This window comes from Rhinoderma darwinii, chromosome 4 (assembly GCF_050947455.1).
Source record: "Rhinoderma darwinii isolate aRhiDar2 chromosome 4, aRhiDar2.hap1, whole genome shotgun sequence".
NCBI classification, from domain to species: Eukaryota; Metazoa; Chordata; class Amphibia; order Anura; family Rhinodermatidae; genus Rhinoderma; species Rhinoderma darwinii.
The window spans coordinates 303,091,892-303,108,902 of NC_134690.1; the positions used below are offsets into that span (position 1 = coordinate 303,091,892).

The window sequence follows — 17,011 nt, forward strand, 5'->3', positions numbered from 1 at the left end:
TACAGCCAGACTGAGGAAGTCAATGGGGCTCCCGTAATGACGGGAGCGTTGCTAGGAGACGACTGTAAATAGTCACTGTCCAGGGTGCTGAAAGAGTTACGCGATCGGCAGTAACTGTTTCTGCACCCGGGACAGTGACTACCGATCCCAATATACATGTATCTGTAAAAAAAAATGAAGTTCGTACTTACCGAGAACTCCCTGTTTCTGTCTCCAGTCCGGCCTCCCAGGATGACGTTTCAGTGTAAGTGACGGCTGCAGCCAATCACAGGCAAAGCACAGGCTGCAGCGGTCACATGGACTGGCGCGTCATCCAGGGAGGTCGGGCTGGATGCCGAAAGAGGGACGCGTCACCAAGACAACGGCCGGTAAGTATGAAAATCGTTTCCTTTCACTAGGGAAAGTGCTGTCCCTTCTCTCTATCCTGCACTGATAGGGAGAAGGGAAGCACTTTTCCCGCAGTCCGCAGCAGCTAGTCCGCATCAATTTTCTGCACATTTTGTGCAGATCCGCAGCCGTAATCCGCAACCCGGATTAGGTGCGGCATTGATGCGGACAGTTGCGGAGGAATTCCGCCATGTGTGGTCATGCCCTTACATTTACAGATCTGTGGTTAGTTCTCCAAGACGTTTGGAACAACCTGCCTGCTGAGTTCCTTCAAAAACTGTGTGCAAGGGTACTTAGAAAACTTTATGCTGGTTTGAAGGCAAAGGGTGGTCACACCAAATATTTATTTGATTCAGATTTCTCTTCTGTTCATTCACTTTGTATTTTGTTAATTGATTTAAAAAAAAAAAAAAAAACAACTATTAACACTTCTAGTTTTTTAAAGTACTCTTACTTTGCAGCATCATTTTCCAACTGCCTAATACTTTTGCACAGTACTGTATATTGCAAAAAAAACCATACAAATGTCTAACCAATCCAGAATTTTTTTGCAATGCAGTCTATCTCTCTCAAGATTTCAGACTGTGCATTCGCATAGCACAGCTATATAAAGTCATCACCTGGGTCAAAGTGAAATATCTATTGGCTTAAGTGCCTATAATTTCAGTTCCTATATTGTACAAGTAATAAACATGAACTTTTAAGTAGAGGTAATGTTCAGTAAACGTATTCTTTTTATTTTATAAGTCCCGGATAAAAAAAAATCTGTATAGCTCAAAAGAGTGCACAAACAAAGTCGCTTGTCTGTGTTTTACCTCGAATGTCTTTCTGCTATATATTGGAATTCTTTATTCCAGTTGGGTCTTCCAAAATTTGTTTTATGCCTTAGTCCTGTGATAACATCGAGGTCATTATCACAATGGAAAGCTATGTGTGCAGCCTAAAAAAAAAAGATAGATAATTTGTTAATAAAATAAGATTCAATCATGAAACAAACTTATTGGCCCCATGCCTGAGCTGGATCATGTCCAAATAGTATACAATAAGGGGATGTTCACACGCAGTGATTTCAGACGTAATTCGGCCGAAATACGCCTGAAAAAACGGCACCAATACGCCTCCAAACATCTGCCCATTGCTTGCAATGGGATTAACGGTGTTCTGTTCCCACGAGGCGTAATTTTATGCATCCTTGTCAAAATACGGTGTGTAAAATGACGTTGCGTCAAAAGAAGTGCAGGTCATTTCTTGGGACATTTTTAGAGGCATTTTTCATTGAAAAACAGCTCCAAAAATGGCCGTAAAATACGCAGCGAAAAAAGCGAGTTGCTACAAAAACGTCTGAAAATCTGGAGCTGTTTTCGCTTTTTTTTTTGCTAAGCGTGTGAACATACGCTAACCGGTATTTTGTGTTCAGACCCTCTCCCAAAACCTCAAATGCATGTCAAAGTTTCAAAAATATTGTCACTTAGTTTAAATTCTGAAAAACAAATATTAACTTTTATATCTCCTTGTTCGCTTTTTAGGCTCTGCTCACATTAGCACTTTTCCTGTTTCACCGGGATTTAGTTGTTCTTTCACAACAAGAATAGTGTAGTCTGCACAGCTACTATTCCTGTGAAAACACCAGAACCTTAATGGAAACTTTGACACCATAAGGGTATGTTCACACGCTTAAACAAAAACGTCTGAAAATACGGAGCTGTTTTGAAGGGAAAACAGCTCCTGATTTTCAGAGTTTTTTTTAGCAACTCGTGTTTTTACGGATGTTTTTGGAGCTGTTTTTCTATAGAGTCAATGAAAAATGGCTCCAAAAACATCCCAAGAAGTGACATGCACTTCTTTTTCACGGGCGTCTTTTTACGTGCTGTTTTTTTAAAACGAGGCATAAAACAACGCCCCGTCGCAACAGAACGCTGTATTTCCCATTGAAATAAGTGGGCAGGTGTTTGGAGGCGTTCTGCTTCCAATTTTTCAGTCATTTTTTGGGACGTTTACGGCCCGAAAAACGGCTGAAAATAGACGCGTGAACATACCCTTATAGAATCTGTCAGGATTTGATGGGATCCATTTGAAAATGGATCAGTCATAGGTGTCATTTTTCAGTCAAAAACAGAGCCTTATCCTCTCTATGCTTACTAAAAACTGCACAGATTTTGATACCTAAACTCTCCCTATGTCCAAATAGACCTGTGCATAATTCAGGCCATAATACAGAAGATACATCACATTTTGTTTTTTATACTTAGAGCAATGGTAAATATTGTTATAGAAATGTACTATTTCCACATTAGAGTACACAACATTTTGAATATAAATGGTATCATATTCTTTATTTTTGTATGCATTAATATAATATAGACTTTATAAAATATATTCTATTGATCAACATTGATTAATCTGTGGCATGCATTTCCCTGTATAGCCCAAAAAAATAAAAAAAGAATATACATATAAAATACAAAAGCAAAAATTTAAGAAAACATCTGCAGTTTTAAAAGCTGCAGGTCTAGGTGTGACATTTGTGCGCCAATTTTTCCCTTATTTTCTATAATGGACTTGTGTATAACTGTATATAATCCTTCAAACATGTGTGCCATTATGTCACTATGTATTATGAATGTATGGCTAGATTGCATATGTAATTAAGTTGATTGCTCTCTTGTGAGTGACGTTTCATAAATTTTTTAATTGCATTTTATGATTATTATTTTTATTTTTTTAATAAAGATGATAGAATTGCAATATGAATTTTGGTTTAGACTGTGTACCTTTTTGTAATGATGTGTAATTTAGGCTGGTATGACAGCATAAATTTAATGACCATTTTTAATCTCTCCTTTCTCTCTAAAAACACATTGGGTCACGTGACGCTATGGTGACCCCCGTGTTTCACTATTCTTTCTGTAGTAGCTCTTCCTTTCTGAGCTCTTTAGTCCACACCTCTATACTGACATAAATCCCACAAAATTGTGCAGCATGTCATGGGTTGAATGTATTCACCAGCCACAACTCGCATACAGGAACGGTGACTGATTATCTGTTATAAAATGTTTGAGCAGCACAAAAGAAAGCCAGCAGGAATGGGACCTACTAGAGATGGTGACAAGACCTAGAAATAGACTCTCCCCAATCATATTTTGTTTTCTAGTAATAAATAGACTATTGCATAAATATTGAGATATATATTGTGTTTATTATTTATGAAATAAATTTTTGGCAGTAAAGATAAATGAAATATTATTTATAGCGTACCTCCACTTTCATTGAAAAACTATTATAGTGCCGGAGTGTGCACAATATTGATTTCTCTAAATAACTTATATTACCGTTTCTGCTTCTAACAGCAGCGCGGACTGTCTAGAATCCTATAGCACTGGTGACCATTCTGCATACAAGAGCCATACAGATGAGCAGGGTGCTCTGTCTCTAACTGCAGAGTTATGAGCTGCCGGCAACACAGTCTATAGACAATCCAAGCTGCTATTAGAAGCATAATTACAAATACAAGTTATTGTTTTTTTTTTTAAACAATGAATTTTGTGCACACTCTTGCACTATAATCGTTTTTGAGTGAAAGTGGAGGTATGCTTTATTTATAAGGTGGATGAATTTAAAGGGTATATACACCATTGAATGAATTATTTTTTTTTATTCAATATATGTTTCTAATTGACTTTTATTCAATTTCTTTTACTTTTTACAATACAGCTTTTATGTATCCTGTATAATTATATTACTGAATATCTAACGAACTTTCCAAATAATAAACAACATTAAAGCTTAAATATTGAATTGATCTGCTTTAAAAAAAAAAATTACAAAAAATTACAAAATAAAAAAAAATAAAAATATATATATATATAAAAAAATATATATATATAAATAAGTATCCTCTATACATAAAAGCTGTATCTTTCTCTCCCAGCCGATTCTGACAGTTTAGCTGAACTGACGGCTCGTTTTCTCGTGACATATTGTACTTTATGATAGTGGAAAAATTTGGTCGATAAATTCAATATTTATTCGTGAAAAACACGAACATTTTGAGAAAGTTTGCAAAAATTTGAATTTTTCTAAATTTAAATGTATCTGCTTGTAAAACAGATAGTAATACTGCACAAAATAGTTACTAATTAACATGTCCCATATGTCTACTTTATATTTGCATCGTATTTTGAACATCCTTTTATTTTTCTAGGACGTAACGGCTTAGAACTTTAGGTAGAATACCTAGGTAGTGTAACGTATTCCAACTGTCAGGGTGACGTCATAGTCACAGTTAGTCTACGAGGACCAGCCAGAGGCTGATCCTCATAGGCTTGCATACATGGCAGACCCGGAGGCCGTTGTCTGGCCCCCGGGTGCCATCACAAGCATCAGCAGCCCCCACAATTGCATGGGGGCTGCTCATGTGCTACAAACCCCCTACATGCGGAGATCGCAATCGAGCCCCGCATGTAACGGGTTAATAGCCACAATCAGCGGCAATGAGCCGCTGATCGGCAACTAGTGGAGTGTGAGCTGTCAGGGACAGCTGACGTCCCAGTTCCCGATGCACACTGTCGCCAACACTGTCACATCGACAGTGTGCAACGCGAACGGCAGTGACGTCCTGTCACTTTGACAGGAAGTCTATCAGGAGGCTGATCCTGATAGGCTTCCGTATATGGCAGACATGGGGGCCGATGATCTAGAAACCCCTGAATGCGGTTATTGCAATCGATCACCGCAATCAAGGAGTTAATTGCCGAAATCAGCGGAAATAAGCCGCTGATCGGCATACACTGGAGTGTCAGCTGTCAGTGACAGCTGGCCTACCGGTTTCCAGTGCACACTGTCGCCGACAGTGTGCACCGGGAACCACGCAGTAACTGTACGTCCCTGTGCCTTAAGACAATGGCTACATGGACGTACAGTTGCGTCCTGGTGTGCCTAGGGGTTAAAAAAGTCAAGTTAAAGTTTCTTGACACTGTGTATTTAACCGGTTAAGGACTAGGCTGTTTTACAGCTAAATGACCAGAGCAAATTTCACAATTTTGCTATGCGCTTCTTTAGATGACTATAACTCAGCAGGTGAATAAAGTTCATCTTTGAATTTTACACTCTTTTTATAGGACAGATAGGGCTTTGTTTTAGTGCCATTTGTCAGTATATATCATTTTTATTTTTTTCTCTAAAGTGGTCAAAATTGGAAAAAAATGCAAGAATTTAGCAATTGCGCCAGTTTATGCTAGCATTTTTCACACACGGTATGGACCACGGACAAAATTAATCTCCTTTCACATTCTTCCACTTCTCCCGTGCATGGGGATACCAAATATGTGTGCCTTATTCACTGTGCGGGCATGTGCCAGGGCTTGGCATAAAAGGAGGCTTTTTGGCCTTTTCGGTCCAGGAATTTAGCATTTTACTTTATAGCCGCATACTGTTTTCTGGGGGGCGTAATGCTGCTGAAACATTAGAATCACCCCATAAATGACTTCATTCACACAAGTAGACCCCACAAGGTTTCCTTCAAGGGGTTTATCATATTTTTAGCAAGTCCAGTTTTCTTCTGAAAGTTTCTTGAATAAGATGAAACAAAATAAAATCAGCGCTTTTTTAGCAAATGTGTCAGTTTAGGCTAGTATTTTTCACACACGGTATAGACCACGGACAAAATTCATCTCCTTTCACATTCTTCCACTTCTCCCGGGCATGGGGATACCAAATATGTGTGCCTTATTCACTGTGCGGGCATGTGCCAGGGCTTGGCATAAAAGGGGGCTTTTCTGCCTTTTCGGTCCAGGAATTCTGCACTTGACTTTATAGCCGCATACTGTTTTCTTGGGGGCGTAATGCTGCTGAAGCATTAGAATCACCCCATAAATGACTTCATTCACGCAAGTAGACCCCACAAGGTTTTCTTCAAGGGGTTTATCATATTTGTAGACAGTCCAGTTTTCTTCTGAAGTTTCTTGAAAAAGATGGGTCAAAATAAAATTAGCAATTTTTTAGCAAATGCATCAGTTTATACCAGCATTTTTCACACACGGCATAGACCACGGCCAAAATTAATCTCCTTTCACATTCTGCCACTTCTCCCGTGCATGGGGATACCAAATATGTGTGTCTTATTTATCACATAGAGATGTAGGAGGGCGGACGATAGAAGAAGCTTATTTCACAAATCGCTTTTTTTCAAAGCTGGTTTTACAAAACTTAACAGAGTTTCTATAACACTTCCAAAATATCTGCTCTTGAAGCAGAAATCCCAAAATATTCATCTAGGGGTATAATGGGAATTCATTTTTTGGGGTTTTCTAAAATAAGAAATTGCAGGTTTATGCAAATGGAGCTCTCCAGCAGATGAACTTTAGAGAATATGCAAACATGACATCCACCCCCCACCCATTCCCTCCCTCACCCTTGGAGTAAAATCAGCAGAAAAATAAAAACGTAATGTAGGGCAAATATATTTTCAACGAATTAACTAAAATCTAATAATGCAGAACAGTGTGGTATTTTTTAAAACATGGCTCAATGCACAGGCCTGGTTGCGAGGGACATGAGGGACAGAAATATCGGGAATCTTTGCGGTGCCCGTCTTTCTGCAGACGCGGCACTTTTTCTGAGGGTTGCTTCTGGTTGGTGTTGGGGGAATCCGACTGATGAAGTGTCTTTCAGTCAGTCGCGTGACATCCTCAGACTGGGGGCATTCTCGGGTGTCCTGAACATCAAAAATGAGGCCTTCAATAATTTTTTCCTGGAAATCCAGGTATGTGTCTCTGCCTCTGTTTTTTTTGTAGAGCAGAAATGAGTTGTGGATGGCCACCTGTAACAAATAAATGGCCACTTTTTTGTACCAGGTTTTAGTTTTGCGTTTTACTAAATAGGGCTGTAAAACCTGGTCGCTTAAATCCACCCCCCCCCCCCCATGTACTTGTTATATTCGGACACGCTCACTGGTTTGTGCTTGTCTGATGTTGCCCCCCTTTCCCTCACTGCCACTGTTCCTGCGGTATGAATCGTGCTTAGCACATACACATCTTTGCGATCCCTGAACTTGAGCGCCAGCAATTTTTCAGATGCATAAGCACAGGAGTCCCCCTTTACCATGCGCTTCCCCACTAATTGCTGTGGAAAACCAATTCTGTTTTTGCGCATGGTACCACATGCCCCAGTCCTTGCAGCATGCAAATGCCTAAACAGGGGCACACTCGAATAAAAATTATCACAGTACAGGTGGTACCCCTTATGAAGCAGAGGCTGCATTATCTCCCACACGATCTTACTGCTGGTGGAAAGATCAGGGGGGCATCCAGGAACATTTATTGTGCGGTCCCGCCCTTCATAAATCCTGAAGGCAGTGGTATATCCTGACCCGCTTTCTCACAATTTGTAGAGCTTAACGCCATATCTTGCCCTTTTTGAAGGTAGATATTGGCGAAAGCTAAGTCTGCCATGAAAGTTGAGGAGGGATTCGTCCACACTTACATTCTGCTCAGGGGTGTAGAGTTGCAGAAATAAATTATTCAGGGAATTTATTAGCGGTCTTATTTTGAACAACCAATCCCGGTTTGCATCGGTACTTGGGGGGGCCTGTGCGTTGTCGTTGAAGTGGAGGAACCTCATTGTCTCATAACGAGACCTGGGCATTACTGCAGAATATACTGGGGTGGCTTGGGCGGGTCTTGTTGACCAGTAAGACCTAATGGAGGGCTTTTTGACAATACCCATATTTAGGGTGAGCCCCAACATTTTTTTTAATTCCAGCAAATTGGTGGGCGTCCAATCTCTGGCATGGGTGGGTGAAGGTTTCTGCCTTATATATTGAGTGACATATAAATTTGTTTCGTGGACAATCTGATTTAGGATGTCGTCCGTTATAAATAAATGGAAGTAATCCATTTGGACAAAATTTGTATTGTCCACGGTTATGCCAGGAGTGGCAGTAAATCCGTGGATTCTAGGCCCAAAAGATGGGGCAGGTGCCCATACAAGAGCCTGGACTGAAGGGACCAGGCTGTCCCGTGCTACAGCGCTACTTGGCCCTGCGCTTTCATGTTCTGCAGTTTCAACTGCATCAGGGACAACGTCCCCTGAAGATGAACCTGAAGTGACGCTGTCATCGTCACTACCTAAAACAGGTTCCATCTCGGACGCCATCTCTGATGCGGTCTCCGACTCAGACCACAGCATGGCGTATGCCTCCTCGGCGCTAAACAACTTCCTCGCCATAACGTAACTAACACTAACAAAACAATTTTTTTTTATTTTTTTTTATAAAACACACAAACTAACTGCTATATATATCTACACTACCGCTAACAAAAAAAAATAAACCGCTATTGCTATATATATATTATATATATATGTGGATATATATATATAATTATATACTCCCACCCTGCCTATTCTAATAGAATAAAAGATAGAAAGGTAGATATATAGAAAAAAAGACAGATGGATAGATAGATTGTATAGATAGATAGAAATCTATCTATACAGAGAATGTTTTAGAGTGTAACTGTATTTTTTGTGTAACTGTATTCTTCTGGCAGCAATTCTCCCGAGTCTCTTCTTCTCCTCAAACTGAAACAATGTTTGAGGAGAAGAAAAGAGGCAGGAGATTTACTGCCAGAAAAGTCAAAATAAAACAAATGTGGTCGCTGTGATAGGTTTTCACAGCGACCACATGTTCAGGGACCATCAGATTGGTCCCTGATACTCTGCCCAGTGCCCAGAGCTGTTGGTAACAGCGTGGGCACAGGGCTGTTTTCTATGCAGAAATGCATGTGATCGCTGTGATTGGTTGTCACAGCGATCACATGTTCAGGGGCCAAAAAATTGACCCCTGACATTCTGCCCAGTGCCCATGGCTGTTAGCAACAGCCAGGGCATAAAGCTGTGTGCACGCGATTGCGCGTGCACAGTCTCTGAAGTGCCGCCGTAAATAGTCTATACGGCGGACTTCAGAGACCCTGACCGCTGGCCGTATAAATACGGCCAGCGGTCGGGAACCTGTTAATGCATTAAAAATCAAGATAAAGAAGGCTACATCTGTATATACTGTACACATGAATAATGCCACTATATACATTGTACACATAATTAACCTAGGACACATGTCGCATATGTGTCACTCACGCCTAGAACACATGCTGCACATGCACCACTCAAACTTAGGACATTGACTTACAATGGAGTTTATCGGGCTAGGGCAGGTGTTCTCCATTATGACATGAAAAGAAAAGGCAACAAGTAGAATTTTTTTTCAGTCAAACTGTCTAATAAGCATCCACTTACAAATAAGCTTTATCAAACACCCAGTTTGAATAGGCTTCAGTCCGCAACTTTAATTAAAAAGAACGGTGTGGGTGGCAGCCAACCAGCCCACTATGCACCAGCCCATCTGGCATTTGCCAAAAGTGCCAGATGGCCAGGCCGGCCCTGACAGCTAGAATCATTGAAAGAATGATATTATTTTATTACACTACCTGTGTAGGATTTATGGGGCTGAAAAATTAAATCACTGGAGTACTTCTTTAAGAAATGAATAATTCACCAAATTATAGAAAAGTGGGAGGTTGGTTCTAATTTGGTGCTATAATAAAGAACAATCTATTCAGCAGACAAATTAAAGGACAAAATGCAGACAAATACTATTCCTCTTTAGAATATAGTAAAAAGATACAAAAAGATACAGTTTCCTCATCAACAAACCTTTAGGCTATGTTCACACGCTTAACAAAAAACGGCTGTGAATACAGAGCTGGTTTCAAGGGAAAACAGCCCCTGATTTTCACCCCGTTTTTTAAGCAACTAGCATTTTTGCTGTGTTTTTTATGGCCAATTTTTACGACTCAAGAAGTTACATGCACTTCTTTTTATGAGGCATTTTTCCCTGTGGGAACGGAACGCCGTTTTTTCCATTGAAATCAATGGGCAGATGTTTGGAGGCGTTCAGCCCCCGCATTCTAAGCTGTTTTTCAGGGCGTTTACAGCCCGAAAAACGGCTGAAAATAGCCCATGTGAACATACCGTAAAAGCACTCTTGTTAGGGTATTTTCACATGCTTAACAAAGAACGTCTGTAAATACGGAGCTGTTTTTAAGAAAAAACAGCCCCTGATTTTTAGCCATTTTTTAATCAACGAGAAATCAATAGGCAGATGTCTGTAGGAGTTCTGCTTCAGATTTTTCAGACGTTTTTCGGTACGTTTACGGTCCAAAAAAACGGCTGAAAATAGCCCGTGTGAACATATCCTGTGGAAGCAATTAAATATACGTCCTGTTATCACATATCATGTGAATCCCTAGAACTGAGCTGTGAAATATTTTACATGCAAGGTTCATATAAAACAGGATATTTTGCTAAAACCCACTGCAAAACAAAGATACAGTTGCATATTACATATAAATTGATATTTTACCTGGTTTTCATTCCAGCCAGTGAGAAAAAGGTGATAACTAAGAAAGTCTATTTTGCTTTGCTCTGACATTTGTTCTTCTAATGAGTTGAGGAGATCAGCAAACCATTCAAAGGAACGAGTGTCCCGACAAAGCCAATAGAAATATACCTAGAACACAAAATTAAGCTTGCATTTTTATCTGCATTTAATTATCCCCTACCATCCACAGTAAATTATACCCTAATATGAGAATAAGCTCCACTCTACAGAATTATATATGGACAAACTGTAATTGTTTAGAATTTCTGTTATTATGAATGTGAACTAATTATTTTTAATAAATTACATGCGATTTTCATGAAAGTCACAGTAGCTATTATTTGCAATAACACATCTCACAGATGATCTACGTAGGAGGACAGAGATTTCACTAAGTGACTTATTGGAATGGGAACATCATATTACAGTACCATGCTGGAATTCAGTGAGTTTTTAAAATAAATATATTCTTTCACAAATATTTGATATATATTTAATGTACGGGTACACTGAGGGAAGTGGTGGACTGCATACTCCCTTCCTTCTGATGGATTCCGGTCTGCTGCTAGGAGAGAGAAAATGACGTGCAGGGGTTGTGATAGGGCAGGAGTGGGCCTTAGTGGTAAACACTGCTAGTCTCTGAGCATGCGTGGTTTCTACACTAGCAGTGTTTACCCCGCATGCCCACTCCTGAGCTATCACAGCGCCTGCGCGTAATTTTCTCCCCCCTAGAAGCGGACCAGAAACTATCAGAAGAAATGATGGCAGTGATGTCAGGAGCCAGTAGCTAGTTGCTAGTAGCGCTCTGACAAGGACTCAGGCGCTGGGGTTAGGTGATTCCACAGTGTCCTGGAGCATAGCCTATACTGGCGCTCTGCCCAGGACTCCGGCTCTGGGGAAGCCCCTAATCACACTGTTCATATATATGGACAGTGTTGTCGGGGATTCCACAGAGTCCCGGAGCATAGCCTATACTAGCGCACTGCCCGAGACTTCGGTTCTGGGAAGCCCCTGACAACACTGTCCATATATAAACAGTGATGTCAGGAGATTCCACAGAGTCCCGGAGCAGAGCCTAGACTAGTGCTCTGCCCGGGATTCTGGCTCTGGGGAAGCCCCTGACAACACTGTCTATATATGGGCAGTGATGTCAGGGGATTCCACAGAGTCCCGGAGCAAAGCTTATACTAGCACTCTGCCCGGGACTCCGGTTCTGGGGAAGCCACTGACAACACTGTCCATATATAGACAGTGATGTCAGGAGATTCCACAGATATCCAGAGAAACGCCTATACTAGCGCTCTACTCTGTTTGGGGACTTCGGCTCTGGGGTCAAATTAAGTTTTTTTTTTACCATTATGTAAGAGAGTGTTGTTTGGTACAGCACTTATATGTTGCACGTTTATCGTTAGCTCTCGCTGATCTAATGAGAGCAGTAAAATGGCAACAGAGATTAGAAAATGTTTATAGCTGAGTGTAGTAGGCATGATGAGTCCCTGCTGCAAGCGCATTGCATGCTGGGACACAAGCGGTGCATGTCGGGAACTGTATGACTGGAAGAGCAAGATAACGAACACACAGAGGTAAACAAACCTCTGAATGTAAACAAAAGAGAATAATGGTAAATTAAAAAAATTAAAATGCAGATAACGATATTTAGGGGGCATTTATAAATAAACTGATTAAAAAAAAAAGTATTGGAAAACCCCTTTAACACTAAAGATAAGCGAATTTCCCAAATAGAATCAGCCCTAAAATTTGATTTGGTCAGAATAAATGTGCCGCGAATCGCATGTGCCTTGATGGCCCTGCCTAACTCTCTGATGTCTTGGATACAGTCGTAGAAGACTTCAGAGAGTCAGACAATTGGGGCACTTGTGATACCACCCCTAAAATAAAAAAATATCACACTCACCCTTTCCTGGTCTTCCGTAGCAACACCTTGCTGCCAGCCTCCTGAGATGGCGTTGTTTTGTCCCACGTGACCGCTGCAGTTAATCGCAGGCTGCAGCAGTCACATTGGACACGAGGGACAAAACTAGTCACCTCAGGAGGCCGGCAGGGAGGTGTTGCTATAGAAGACCAAACGAGGTGGAGAGTATGTGTTTTGTTTTTTGTTTTTAACTCCTCTTCTACCCCCTCCCCCCCCTAATCTGTGAAATAGCGGCCGCCATTTTGCATATTTGTGTAATGTGTACCCCAAAAGCTTCGGATTTTGTTGCCTCTGAATCTTTGGGGAAATTTGGACCGTGTTTGATTTGCGCTGAAGCAGTTTCCTTGTCTCTAGTTAACACGTAATTTATTCTGCACGGAGAACAGCGTAAAAAAACCTGACAAAAAACGTAACTGCTTTTTTTTCCATTCCTTCAAAAAAAGTTAACCTATAAGGCCTATATACCCCAAAACAGTGTTATTAAAAATACAACTCATTTTGCAAAAACAAGCAATCACTCATACAGCTACATAGTTAGAAATATAAAAATGTTACGGATCTTGGAGTGCGGCAATGTAAAAACAAAATATACGTGTGTTCCTCAACGCCAAAAATTGGCTCGGTCCTTAAGCGGGTTATTTTGTTCATCACTAAAAATAAATTTGGTCTTAATTGTAATAACTTGGGTCGTTACTATTATGACAATACCAAATATTTTTTCTATTACTATTTTTTTCATTATATCCTCACATCAAAAACACACTTTCCAAGAGCTATAACTTTATTATTTTTCCATCAACAAAGCTTTAGGATGACTATGTCATTGTGATACAAGATTTTCAATGCTACCATTGAAATGGTAGCATTATTTTATTTTTTTAACACTGCAAATCTTCTGCAGTGCAGTGCATTAAGCCTGTATTATACTAATAGGCACGCCAATGGGCTTACTGGGGGAACTTCTGTAAAACCACTGAGGTGCTTTGGTCGCTATTGACTTCGGAATCTACGTCAGTTCAACGGCAGGGATTGGAGTAATCTCCGACCCCGGCTGTTGCTGCTGGGTGTAACTTGATCTATTCCCCAGGCCGATCATTTACGACGCCGTACAAAAAAGGTGTTAACAGAGAAATATTATGTTTTTTTATTTGTTTATGAATATGCTGTCCGGTTAAATAACATAGGTTTACACATTCATAGCTAAACAAATTACCCAAAAATTATAATCTAAGACAAGCTGAATCCAATTAGCTTATTATTGAAGGCTTACATTAGTTCTTTTATAATTGTGGTAAACAGATAGTGCCCCAAACTGTAATAGTGTCCGCTTAGTGCCCCACACAGTAATAGTGCCCCATTTTGTGCCCCACACAGAATTAGTGCCTACCATTGTGCAGCACAAAGTAATAGTGGCCCATATAGTTATTGTGTCCCCATTGTGCCGCACATAGTAATAGCATACCCCTATACAGTAATAGTGCCACCCTTTGTGCCCTGCACAGTATTAGTGCCCCTACACTTTAATGCTTTCCCTATACCGTAATAGTGCAGCATGGTGAGACTAGAAGAAATAGGGTTGAATCCAGCACGGACAGTTGTTTAAAATGGAAAACTATTTCCAAGTTTAATGGGCCAATGTTTGGCGGATTAAAAATCAGGAATGGAGAACACGGTGTGACGTCCTGATATAGTGGGGAAAAGTTTGTGGTAGTGGTAGATAAAGAGCCTACGCGTTTCAGACGCTCCAAGCGTCCTTAGTCATGACTAAGGACGCTTGGAGCGTCTGAAACGCGTAGGCTCTTTATCTACCACTACCACAAACTTTTCCCCACTATATCAGGACGTCACACCGTGTTCTCCATTCCTGATTTTTAATCCGCCAAACATTGGCCCATTAAACTTGGAAATAGTTTTCCATTTTAAACAACTGTCCGTGCTGGATTCAACCCTATTTCTTCTAGTCTCGTCTAATGTGTGCCGACACAAGGATCCGTGCATGAACTTCCCTAGAACGACATCTGCATATCAAGGTGAGCTGGAGGTGCTTCTCTTATCTACCTGTGTACAGTGCAGCATGGTGGTACTGGTGTGGCTGTATTATTCAGTAACAATATGGGTGTATTATTCAGTCACTATGCGGTTATGGTGTGGCGGTATAGCCCACCCACTAATCAGAGAAAACATCACCTGTGAGTCACTAGATATAAATGTGCTGTAATCACTTATATCCTCTGCAGAGCTCCTGTGTATAACTGGCATCTACCACTATATGGTCACTACATAGTGATAATTTTGGTCTTTGTATTGTGGTTTTTATTCAGTAACAGTTTGGGGGTATTATTCAGTCACTATGTGGTTATGGTGTGGCGGTATTATTTAATAACATTATGGGGGTATTATTGAGTCACTATGTGGTTATGGTGTGGCGGAATTATTCAGTAACAGTATGGTGATATTATTCAGTCACTATGTGGTTATGGTGTGGAGGTATTATTCAGTAACGGTATGGTGGTATTGTTCAGTCACTGTGTGGTTATGGTGTGGCGGTATTATTCAGTATCAGTATGGAGGTATTATTCAGTCACTATGTGGTTATGGTGTGGTGGTATTATTCTGTAACAGTATGGGGGTATTATTTAGTCACTATGTGGTTATGGTGTGGTGGTATTATTTGGATCTTATAATGTAAGATCCACCGTGTCCACATCCTGACACCATGGCTACATCAATTATGGATCAACTTAAATATAGACTGATACGTCAAAAATAAGACGTTATCAGTGTGTTTGCAGTTGGTCATGATGGGAAGAAAGAGACACATTCTGATGAATTACACATGGAAGATCTTCTTAGGAAATTCAAGAACCTACAAATTAGACAGGTACAATCAACATGGACAAAGTCAAAACTTGACCAGTACTTAGAACAAGGACTTATATCTAGGGGCCTACGTATTCCACTTTTTCCCTCATACAAACTATCAAAACCTTGGCAGATAAAGGACAGATGGGAGACAGCCTTGTCAGAGTGCTCCAAAACACTTATGGGCATTCTGATAGGAGATGAAACCCACATCCTCAACATAGTGGAGAAGGACCTTGTAGCCCTTACACCCAACTTGGAAAATAATGAGAGTTCAGTACAATTTACAGAGGCATTCAAAAAGGCAATGGACCATATTGATTTGTTAGAAACAAAAATAAAAAATAGAAAGAGGAAGAAATATTTCCGTGATAAGTCAGATTACTCCATGGGCGAGGTTTACGATTGGGGCAAGAAGAGATCCCTGAGGTTAAACAATAGTCAATATAACAACTTGCAGAACAACTTAGAACCTGGTCACCAGCATGATTTCTCAGATACAGGAACTGATGGTACAGACCACTCAGATTCTGATACAGATCTGCGACATCCCCAGGGCAGATACCCTGGGAAACACAAAATTCTATCTAAGAAACCAGATAACCATACTGAAGTCCCTTTTTTATGGGACAAAGGGAGGTGGGGATTCAGGGGCTTCCAGAAGGGGCCATCAGAGGACTTAGAAAAAATAAACAGTAGTAGTAATGATACACACGAGGATTGCCTTAGAGTGATTAATCTCTCAAAGCATCAGATCGGATTGATACATGGGACTTAGATTCCCTCTCAGAATTAGAATTAAACACACTGGGAGACTTGAAGGAATTACTACTCGAGAACTTCCCTTTAAATGAGGGGACCGGATTAGGACCTTTGAAGACTAGCAACAGTAAAAAAATATTCTAATCTAAACCCTCAACCATGCCCCACTAGACAACTGTCCGGCAATTAAAGTGTTCATTGACTTGGTGTCAAATGACTTACTGTCATTTTCTGGCCAACGTCTACATGATAATCTCAGATGAAGAGAGGGCCCTGCAAGACATGAAAATGTGGGACGATGTTGTTTTTAAGAACTCCGATTAGGGGGGAAACGTATACAAACAAATAGAAGAGTGTGAAGCCGGGTAACTCTGCTATTCTATATTATAAGGTCCTGTTCATACTGAGTTTTTTGCAGGCAGAAAAATCTGCCTTAAAATTAAGTCTGACCTGCCTGCATGACGTTTTCCGTGTTTATCTCCTGCGGCAATTGAGCGGCGCGGGCAAAAAACGCAGCGTAAAATTCTTTCTCTGACTCACATTGATGTCAAGGGGAGGTCAGAGACGGAAAAACCCACAGAAAGGGCATATCGCTTCTTCTCTCGCGTGCGTGTTTTTCCGTTTGCGGGAAA

General features: G+C 40.5%; 1 protein-coding gene across 1 annotated transcript in view; it reads right to left on the bottom strand.

Moving 5' to 3' along the window:
• NOX3 (NADPH oxidase 3) overlaps positions 1-17,011 on the bottom strand; it is a 159,179-nt gene that overhangs the window by 4,115 nt on the left and 138,053 nt on the right. The window contains exons 13-14 of the mRNA XM_075863737.1: positions 10,805-10,951; positions 1,203-1,327 (exon numbers count right to left, since the gene is read on the bottom strand). Coding sequence (XP_075719852.1) covers positions 1,203-1,327; positions 10,805-10,951 — 272 coding nt within the window. The remainder of the gene's footprint in view (positions 1-1,202; positions 1,328-10,804; positions 10,952-17,011) is intronic.